The 11,030-nt window shown below is 52.0% G+C and overlaps 1 protein-coding gene across 2 annotated transcripts; it reads left to right on the top strand.

Moving 5' to 3' along the window:
- The first annotated feature begins 3,728 nt into the window (after positions 1-3,728).
- Positions 3,729-9,388, top strand: Chrng (cholinergic receptor nicotinic gamma subunit). 2 transcript variants are annotated; one of them, XM_021166294.2, is made up of 12 exons: positions 3,729-3,783; positions 3,992-4,131; positions 4,354-4,398; positions 4,544-4,653; positions 5,293-5,448; positions 6,113-6,210; positions 6,913-7,113; positions 7,323-7,437; positions 7,660-7,774; positions 8,421-8,637; positions 8,800-8,933; positions 9,215-9,388. In XM_021166294.2, the coding sequence occupies exons 1-12, from the start codon at positions 3,729-3,731 to the stop codon at positions 9,386-9,388; spliced, it is 1,560 nt and encodes a 519-aa protein (XP_021021953.1). The 2 variants fall into 2 exon arrangements, with proteins under 2 accessions (XP_021021953.1, XP_021021963.1); XM_021166304.2 differs by lacking the exon at positions 5,293-5,448.
- The last annotated feature ends 1,642 nt before the right edge of the window (positions 9,389-11,030 follow it).

Below are 11,030 nucleotides of genomic sequence, written 5' to 3' on the forward strand. Positions count from 1 at the left end.
TCACCCTCATACACAAGCGCTGGGAGAGGTCTTCATCTGCCATCGCTGGCTGCTTCTCTGTGCCACTGAGGCACTCTTGGAATCTTGCCACATGGCGCTGCGGCTGGCAGCAGGTCCCTCCTTGTCCCAGTTGAGGAGACTGTGGACTCTTCAGAGGTGACAACCCCAAATGCCACACCCAACCAAGGGTGCCTTTTGCACAGCTCGTCAGCACCATGGGGTGTTGTTAGGACCGGTCCTCCATGGTTGACTTGGAGCCTCATCTTCTTTTGGCCCTGGATGTCACATTCACAAGCAGCTTCCCAAGAGGGTAACATTATAGAATGTGTTCTCTCCTTCTACCCTTATGTGGGGTTGGGGGAAATCAAACTTGAGTTATTGGCAAAAGCTTTTTGCTCCCTGAGCTATCTCACTTGCCTCCAACCCCATCTTTTCAAAGACTACTTGTTTTTGCAATTAATTAACAAATTGATTTTTGGAGACACACTCTTGTGTAGCCCAGGCCATACCCCCATACCCCCAGTCCAGTAGAGCTGCCCATCTTCTCAGTGGGTAGCACACTAGTTAAGGTGGACTGGGCTTCAAGAACAAAATGCGATGAGCTGCAGCCTTCGCTTAAGGAAGTAGGTGTCCTTTCCCCCACATAGTAAGAATTTAGAGATGGTGATGGTGAATCCCACATCTTACTGGCAGTGTTACTCAAGTTGGCAGCTAGCTGTCACAGTCCATACTTTACATCTATATTCCAGCAGGACAGCAGCCTACCATTTATTACCCTTTTCATCATGAAGCAAAGCTTTTCCACAAGTTCCGTTTGTGGAGCAACTGTCTAGCCTGCGCAAAGCCCTGCCTTTGGTCTCCAGCACCACCATGTAAATTCCAGCCTGATGATTACAGCAGTTGAGAGGGTACAGGCATGAGCCCTTGAAGCTCAACCTGTTCCTTAGCCACACAGCTGGCTTTTAGCCAGCCTGGGCTACACAAGAGTGTGTCTCCAAAAATCAATTTGTTAATTAATTGCAAAAACAAGTAGTCTTTGAAAAGATGGGGTTGGAGGCAAGTGAGATAGCTCAGGGAGCAAAAAGCTTTTGCCAATAACTCAAGTTTGATTTCCCCCAACCCCACATAAGGGTAGAAGGAGAGAACACATTCTATAATGTTGCTCTCTGGGCCTGGTGTGGTGGCGCACATCCCAGCACTTAGGAGGAAGAAGCAAGCAGATCTCTGAGTTCAAGGCCAGCCTGGTCTATAGAGTGAGTTCCAAGACAGCCAGGGCTACACAGAGAAACCCTACCTTGAAGCCCCCCTGTCCAGTGTTGCTCTCTGACACACACACATACACACACACACCATGGCATATGAAGGTCCCTCATTCACATAATCACACAATAATAATATAAACTTTTTGAGACAGAATTTCTCTATGTAACAGCTTCGGCTGTCCAGGTAGACCAGGCTAGCCTCAAACTCACAGAAATTTGCCTGACTCTACCGCCAGAATGCTGGGATTAAAGGCATGGGCCTCCACTCCCAGCTAATAATATAAATTTTAAACACACACAACTTTCCATGTGTTGGTGATTAATCAAAGAAGAAAACACAACAACAAACCAGGCTCCTTTGTGAATCAGTGTGGTCAATGAGAGGTGAGCCATATCTGTAAGTTTGAAATCTGCAGACTGAGCCAGCCATAGACCTGAAGTATGTGGATGAAAAATTTGTGCCTGGACTACATACACAGATCGACTTCTTGTAATTATTAGTTGATTAATGAAGCCTGGCAATCATTTGTACAGCACTGGCACTGCAGTATGAACCGACTCCCCTTGGGTGCTGAGGAGGCGTCACTGGTTAGCTCTTCCCACCTTTGCGACAGGCGGTGGCAAGAGAGAAGCAGAAAGAGTGACCCACACATATGCTTTGCTCTTCGTTGGTTTTTCCTCTCCAAACTGGACTCTCCCAGGAGACTCCACTCCTCCTAAGTGACTTGCCCGGCAGCAGAGAATGTCAAGCGAGCTCCCAGACCTCTCTCCCAGTGCACCGAGGAGAGTAACAGTCTTCACATGTAGGAAGGCCTCACAGTACATGCCAGGAGGAAAAAGCAGTGTAGCACACTTTCTCTTCTCTTCCAGACTCTTGAGGTGAGGGAAGTGGGGATGGGACTAGAGGAATGGCGGACGGCCACTGTTCACATTACTTCCTGACTGTAGAGACCTTTGCTGACCTTTGGCAAAAGAGGGCTGGATGGAAGTTAAGTGGCAGAGACACTTGGGAAGCAGAGACAGGAGGATCTCTGAGTTAGAGGCCAGCCTCTCCCTGCCCCCACCCAGAGTCCTGGTAGGACACAAAGGACTCGAGGCCTTTCCAGGGGGTCAGGTTCTGAGCCTATCTTCCTGTTTCTGAAACGCACTGCCAAGCCATAGAGATATGATGGGCCTGAGGATATTCTCCTAGGCATTCAGGGGTGTCCAGTGAGCGCCCTACCCTGCCTGGTGCAGCTGCCCATGTGATAGCACTTAGGGGCCCCACACGGATACACACTGGCCAGAATGTTTGAAATAGTTGGCCACATGACAGGTGGCCCAAGTATGGACACAGCCAGCAGCAAGTGCCTGCTCCCAGATCAGCCTCAACACTACCCTTTGATGGGGACAAAGCCTAGAAGTAGACTGGCTTCCTTTCACTGTGGTTCTCCTTCGATGGCTCTGGGGGACACATCCTCAAGTCTGGCCCGTCGGCCTCAGCAGACCATGAGTCCTCTTAAGCAGCTTGATGCATCCCCGAGTCTCCCCAGCTTTGCAGAGGACCTGCCATTATCTGTCTGATGATTTTATGAACTGCAGTCCCACTGACAAGCCACCGTTCACAGCTGACCTAGTCGCAAGGACCCCACACACACATACACACACACACACACACACACACACACACAAATACACATTCCAGACTCTTCTCAGCCCTCCTAAAGCTTAGTACATCTGTGTGCCTTGTCTCAGGGCACAGGAGAAGCTGCTGTGGTCCCCTGATCGTCAATACCATAGTCTTTACACATACAGCCACCTTCGACCTGTGGCCTATGGGTCACAGGCCTCCCAAGATGCAACCCTTACCCACTTGTAAGTGAAAACAGGATATGACACTGTCAACAATTAGACGCCCTGCAGGCACTTCCTTCCTGTGTCCCAGTCCACTGGAGTGACTACAGAGCCACCAGGCTGGCAGTGGCAGGGGGTTGAAGTACTAAGGCACAGTCACCAAGACTCTCATGTGTAAATCATACCTCCCCCCCCACACACACACTGGTACAGAATGAAGGTTCTTGATCAGTCACCACCAACCGCTGCAGCACCACTGCTGTCCCCACACCCATCTGTCCTTGGCCATTTGCTGAGTCTCCTGGCTGGAAAAAGAGGTGTAGGACCGAAGCGACTAAGTTTGAGGGTGTCCTGTCTCTGGTGGGACACTTTTGAGGGTGTCCTGTCTCTGGTGGGACTATTCCATCTTTCTTCCCCTGGCTGGCCCATGTAATCTGAGCCCAGCATTGTACATACCCTGGGAACAGCTGACAATGCAGTGGTCAGACAGCTGGTGGGGCCAGCTAGAGCTGGCAGGGTTGGCTGGGAGGGGAGTGTAGGCTGACACATGACACTCCGACCCTCCCCTCTACCCCCACCCCCCAGGCCTGTAGAGCTACTGTCCTACTCTTCACTGGGCAGAACTGAGGCACCATGCAAGGGGGCCAGAGACCTCAGCTCCTCTTGCTGCTGTTGGCTGTCTGCCTGGGTGAAATACTAGGGATTTGAGACCTGGGGTAGAGGGTGTGGAAGGAACAGATCAGGAGAACATGATTACAGTGGATGGAGGGTCTGGGGGTTACCTGTACTCTCCCTAGCCCCAGCACCCTCCCCGCCCCCAGTCTCCACTTTATCCCTCTGTGCTTCCCCCTCCTCTGGAGTGAACACCTCCCCCCCCCCACCCCCGTCTGTTGCAGGGGCCCAGAGCCGCAACCAAGAGGAGCGTCTGCTAGCGGACCTGATGCGAAACTACGACCCCCATCTGCGGCCGGCTGAGCGCGACTCAGATGTGGTCAATGTCAGCCTGAAGCTTACCTTGACCAACCTCATCTCCCTGGTGAGCAACAGGAGGCGGGGAATGATGGATATCACGCAGGGCCACTCGTGCTGGGGATCTAACCCTAGCACTTGGGTCCTACAATGGGGCGGGCAGGACTCATGAAACCCCTGGGGCTACGACGAGGTGTGAGGCTGAGGGCCTCTTGGTTCTATCAGTGTCTGGTGGTGACATCGGCACCTCGGGGAGGAAGGTATAGCCTAACTCTCTTTTGTACCCCAGAATGAACGAGAGGAGGCCCTCACGACTAACGTCTGGATAGAGATGGTAAGACGCCACCTGCCGTATTGTTCTGCTTACTGCGGCTGCCCCACCCACACACCTCAACCTCTTGGTCCCTCTCTGCTGGCCTGCGGTCTCCAGCCTTGTGTAGCCCAGGGCAGAGGCCGGGCAACTGTCTCTTCATCCACAGCAATGGTGCGACTATCGCCTGCGCTGGGACCCGAAAGACTACGAAGGCCTGTGGATATTGAGGGTGCCATCTACCATGGTCTGGCGGCCAGATATCGTCCTGGAGAACAAGTGAGAAGGGGGTTGGGCAGGAGATGAAGGATACCAGGGTCCAGTCGAATGAGGAAAGTTAGAGAGAGAGAGAAAGAAGAGAGCGGGGTGCTGTAGGGTGCCAGGCTGAGGGTGGGACTTCAAGCACAGACACTGGCTCAGGGTTGTAACATGTTAGCCACCTGGGGAGGTGGGGTGGTGGCAGCAGGCTTATCCCATCTCTGCAACCTGCAGCCAATTTTAACAACTAGCGAAATGATTAAAGGTCATCAGGTCAGACACACACACACACACACACACACACACACACACACACGGTTCATTCAGGGTCAGTCAGTCCGAAAGAGCTTAATAATGTTAGCTATTTTGCCATTATTATAGTTAATTAATACAGAGAAAGAGAAACAGATTATGAGGTGATTGTTGGGGTGCCATCTCCCCTAGACCTCTGTACTCATCTCAGGTCCAGAGTGGAGATGAGCTGGGGGGTTCTGGGGTGGTGCGTGAGTGAGATTAGATGCTAGACCATCAGGAATGTGACAGGCAGGGGGGACTAGTGCCCTCAGATCCCTCCCAACCATGCAAAGTAGAGAGCTAGTCTGGGGCTGTGAGGAGCTCTGCCCCCTCCCCCCAGCTCTGTACACTGGCCTATGCACACAGTGTGGACGGTGTCTTCGAGGTGGCCCTCTACTGCAATGTACTCGTGTCCCCCGACGGTTGTATCTACTGGCTGCCGCCTGCCATCTTCCGCTCCTCCTGCTCCATCTCTGTCACCTACTTCCCCTTCGATTGGCAGAACTGCTCCCTCATCTTCCAGTGAGACTGCTGATGATGTTGGGGTTGTGGGCGGGGCTTCAGGGAGCTAGCTGCTCTAGGATGGGTCTGGGTAGCGGTGGGAGACCAGCACCAGAGGCTCCTCAAGGCTGAGCCTCCTGCTAAGTTCCCTCTCCTATCCTCCATTGCTTCAGCTTCCTGCCTGGGTCCCAAGGAGAGACACTATTGTCTTGAGTATGTGGCTAAGAACATCTGGGTATGCCTACATACACGTGGAGTCATAGACAGGCAGGCTGTCCTGGAAAAGAAAAGCCTGGCCAAAGCCAGGATGTGATCTGAGCCAAACCTGTGCCCTCTGGGCACACTTTCCTCATTCATAAGCAGTGAAGGGAGGTCTTGGGAGAAACTGGCAGGACCCCAAGTGTCATCTTCTGATAGGCTTGTATTTCTACCTTATGGTCATTGGTGGCAGTAGGAGAGACAGGGTGGCTCTGAGTTCTTTGGCCAGACGGGAGCACTGAACCCCCAAAGAGCCTGTGCTCCCCTGGCCCTGCATGCTAGCACCAGGGCTTGCTGGAGAACTCAAGAGTGTGACACTGCATATGTCAAAGCCTAATGTCCACAGCTGCCATCAGGCGACTGTGTCTGTGGCCTCATGGGCAGGTCCCTCTGCTCCACTTACCCTCTTCCCACTCCTGACCCACAGATCCCAGACTTACAGCACCAGTGAGATCAACTTGCAGCTGAGCCAGGAGGACGGGCAAGCCATTGAGTGGATCTTCATTGACCCGGAGGCCTTCACAGGTAACCCCAGCTGGGAGCCCCTGCCCAGATCGAGGCTATGCCCCACCCCCAATACTCTTCAAGGTGAAAACTACAGTGTATCCTGGAATATGGCTTTCAAAATGTCTCAACAGAAGTCCAGACATGGTGACACACATACGTGGTCCTAGCCCCCTGGAGGATTGAAAGTTTGAGGCTAGCCTGGGCTACACAATGAGACTGTCTTTAAAGAAAAACGCAGGAGGGCTGGGAAGATGGCTCCATGGGATAAAAGCACTAACTGCACATACGTGAAGACCAGAATTGAATGCCCAGAATTCACATAAATGCTGGTTAGAAATGGGAGCCTACCTGAAATTCCAGCACAAGTCAGAGACAAAGGATTTCTAGGGCAAAGCTCTGGGTCCAAGTGACAGACCCTGCCTTGGCATAAAAGGTGAAGAGTGTCTGAGGAAGACACCTGATGCTGACTTCTGGCTTCCACGTCTGTACACACACACACACACACACACACACGCACGCACACACATACATGTGAGTATATGCATACATGTGTGTATATGCATACACACGCATGCACACATACACCACTGAAAAGGATCCAGTGAAGTTCCGACTCTTCCTACGATACTTACTCTAGTTTTGGAAGGGGCGATCAATATCCAATCTCCCACCCCACTTGTGTCACTTTGTGATGCTTAATAAAGTGCATGCTCCCCACAGAGAATGGGGAGTGGGCCATCCGGCACCGACCGGCTAAAATGCTCCTGGACTCCGTGGCTCCTGCAGAGGAGGCGGGCCACCAGAAGGTGGTGTTCTACCTGCTCATCCAGCGCAAGCCCCTCTTCTACGTCATCAACATCATCGCCCCCTGTGTGCTCATCTCCTCGGTCGCCATCCTCATCTACTTCCTTCCTGCTAAGGGTACCTGTGCCCATAGGAGGGCAGCAGCAGAGGCTCCCGGGAAGGCCAGGACAGGCCCTGCTCATGACACAGGGAACAACAATCCTAGGACAAGTGTAGTGGGCTCCCTGTAGGACAAGGGGTCCCTTGGGGGGGAGGGGTGGCATGGGGGTGGAGGTGGTGTGTGGTGGGTGGGGAACCTGTTCTGAGGTTGTCTTGGTCGTGTGCAGCGGGCGGCCAGAAATGCACAGTGGCCACCAATGTGCTCCTGGCCCAGACTGTCTTCCTTTTCCTTGTGGCTAAGAAGGTGCCTGAGACCTCCCAGGCAGTGCCGCTCATCAGCAAGTAAGGCTGGTCTTCACATCTGCTTCCCATCCCTCGCCATCTTGGGCAAGCCCATAACCTTGCTAAGCAAAAGGGCTAAATCCCCAACACACCCTTTCCCTTCTGAGGCTTTTGACAATGGCCTTCCTTCCACCCAGGAACCCAAGGGAAGGAGGGTGGGTGGCACCTGGGTCTGAGGTGCCTAAGGGACATTCAGTCTCCTGCTTGCCTGACCCTGGACAGGTACCTGACCTTCCTCATGGTGGTGACCATCCTCATCGTCGTGAACTCTGTGGTCGTGCTCAATGTGTCCTTGCGGTCCCCACACACACACTCCATGGCCCGTGGGGTCCGCAAGGCAAGATACTCCCCTGCCCACTTGGGCATCCATCTGTCCTTCCCAATCACCTGTGACTCCCTCCATATCCCTGTCCCTATTCTCAAATTCAGCTGCAAATCTATGCCAAATGTATCTTTAGGTCTAAAGAAGGCTGATGATAACATCAGTGCCTGGGGGCATTAATATTACACGGCTAACTTATTTACTGTGCATAAAACGCTTAAGTGGGTACTGGCGTATCATCCCCATTTAACAGATAGGGAAACAGAGACACAAAGAGGCTCTGCAGCTTACCCAGTATTACTCAGTTCTCAAAAAGCAGGAAAGGGAGGATTCTATCCCAGCATGTCTGTGTGCTCTGCAGCTCATAGCAGCCATCAGCTGAGAATCATGTTACAAATGTAGCTTCCCTAGGTACGTTGTCTCGGGTAGTCTAGACTATCCTAGCACGGGGTAGAGGGTAAGCGTCTGTTTGTCTGAAATAAGTGCTCTGGTGATTCCGGAGGTCTTGAAAGCTTAGAGCCCAGGTTCTGTGTCCAGGAGAAAGAAAGTAGTCAAGCCATACCAGGACCTAGTTGCTTCCCCTAAAGCACTGTCTTTATCCCCATTCCCAAGCTTGGCCTGGTGGCCCAAGCAGGGCCTATCACAACAACCCCTCTAACAGGTGTTCCTGAGGCTCCTGCCCCAGCTGTTACGGATGCATGTGCGCCCACTAGCTCCAGCTGCTGTCCAGGATGCCCGGTTCCGATTCCAGAATGGCTCTTCCTCAGGGTGGCCCATCATGGCTCGAGAGGAAGGGGACCTCTGTCTGCCTCGAAGCGAACTCCTCTTTAGGCAAAGGCAGCGCAATGGATTAGTGCAGGCAGTATTGGAGAAGCTAGGTGAGGCCCAAGGAGTCGATTCTGACCAGTGAGTGCAGCTAGAAGAGCCGGGTACAGCAGCTAAGTGCTGGGAGACTGTTCAAGTTGGAGAGAGGGCTCAGGTCTCTGGGGGAAAGTCACATCCCAGTCTGCTCCCTTCCACTGACTTTATTTCCCCATCAGAGAATGGTCCAGAAGTGAGGCAGAGCCAGGAGTTCTGTGGCAGCCTGAAGCAAGCCTCCCCAGCCATCCAGGCCTGTGTGGATGCTTGTAACCTCATGGCTCGTGCCCGACGCCAGCAGAGTCACTTTGACAGTGTGAGTGGGACAGGGTGGGCAACTACCCAAGTGTAATGTGGGGACAAGGTGGATGGGGTGTTCTGCTTAGGTTCAGTGACAGATAAAGCAGAGGTGGGAAGTGGGAGGAGGAAGGGCCAACAGGTCAGAGATCATAAAAGAAGACAGGTTGGTACCCAGACAGAGGTAAGAAGGCTGAAAAGAGAATGGAGGCCAGCTGGGGACCTAACAGTGAAAGAGGGAGCCAGGCTGGCTGCTGCCCCTGCTCACACTCCTGCAACACAATGTGTTGTTGCTCTCAGGGGAACGAGGAGTGGTTGCTGGTGGGCCGAGTGCTGGACCGCGTCTGCTTCCTAGCCATGCTCTCCCTCTTCATCTGTGGCACTGCTGGCATCTTCCTCATGGCCCACTACAACCAAGTGCCTGACCTGCCGTTCCCCGGAGACCCCCGCCCCTACCTGCCTTTGCCAGACTGAGCAAACCAATCCCTCCTGGGCCCTGGAGTCAGCGATGAGGGCCATGCTGTTTGTGGAGCTGTATCCCGTGTTGATCCCGTGTGCTCCTGGGGAAGTAACCAAGGCTTCCTGGGAGAAGATAGAGAAATAAAGAGACAGAGAGGGATTTCTGCAGTGGTTGGTGATGGGTATGGTCACATGACTTTGAGCAGTTCTGATAAAGTCACTTTGAAGCCCTAAGAGCTCTGCCTTTCCTGATGTCATTGACTGGGCAAGGTTTTACCCTTTGAGGCCTGAGAAAATTTCCTCCTGCCATTTTGTAAGATTTATTTTTATTATTTTTAACTATATGTATGTATGTACGTACATATGTGTGTATGTATATATTGGGAGTGGGTTATGTGCACATGAGTGAGCATGCCTGTTGGAAGCTGGCAGACGATGTCAGAACCCTAGAGTTAGAGTTATAGGTGGTCATGAGCAACCAGACAGTGGGTTGCTCATGTCCTCTATAAAAGCAGCAAGTGTTCTTAACCACGAGCTATTTTCCCAGCTCCAACATCTTCCCTATGTGAACTTTCTCTAGAAGGTTGGTAAGGGATGTGGGGAACTCACTTAACAGCAGGGAACATGAGCTGGACGTGGTGGCGCACGCCTTTAGTCCTAGCACTAGGGAGGCAGAGGCAAATTGATCTTTTTGAGCTCAGCGTACATGGTGAGATCCTGTCTCAAAAAAGGATGGGGGTGGGGGTGGAGATAGTTCAGTGGTTAGGAACACTGGCTACTTTACCAGGGGATCTGGGTTGGTTTCTAGCACCCATGTGGCATTTGTTACTCCAGTTGCAGGCGATCCAACACCCTCCCCTGGCTTTGCAAAACGCCCATGCATATAGTGCAGTCATATGCACAGACAGAACACCCATGTACACAAGATAGAAAAAAAGCCTTTTTTTTTTAAAAGGAGATAGGGGTGTGGGATCTAAGTATAGAGTCTTGGCTTTTATGAGGTCTAGAATTTTAAAAAGTGTAACCCACTTTAACTAGCAAGTTCTTCTAGATGCCACAGCACAAATGTGTAGTAACTTTAGCAGTACATCCCATTCGTCTAATGTAATACTTCCTCCCACCCCCACTGATCACGAAGGATTTCTTGAGTTTTACAACCCCCCCCCCATTGTTAGAAATTCTTCACAGTATGGATAGTCAAGAGGCACTGTTCAAAATAAAATAAAATAAAAAACAAACAAACAAAGCCAGGCAGTGGTGGCACACGCCTTTAATCCTAGCACATGGGAGGCAGAGGCAGGTGGATTTCTGAGTTCGAGGCCAGCCTGGTCTACAGAGTGAGTTCCAGGACAGCCAGGGCTATACAGAGAAATCCTGTCTCGAAAAACCCAAAACAAAAACAAAAACAACAACAAAAAACATCTAATGATGTAACATGTTCAGCAGATGGGTCAGGAAAATGCACGCCTCGTAGTTCGGATGGTTGTGAACCACCATGTGGTTGCTGGGATTTGAACTTGGGACCTTCGGAAGGTGCTTCGTCGGCGCTCTTAACCACTGAGCCATCTCGCCAGCCCCCCCCCCCCCCCAACTAGGGAATTTATTCCTGTGTATGTGATGTGTTTTGGACAGTCCTTAGGAGTGTGGAGACAATGAC

Source organism: Mus caroli, unplaced genomic scaffold (assembly GCF_978045245.1).
Source record: "Mus caroli unplaced genomic scaffold, Mus_caroli_1 scaffold_1, whole genome shotgun sequence".
Lineage (NCBI taxonomy): Eukaryota > Metazoa > Chordata > Mammalia > Rodentia > Muridae > Mus > Mus caroli.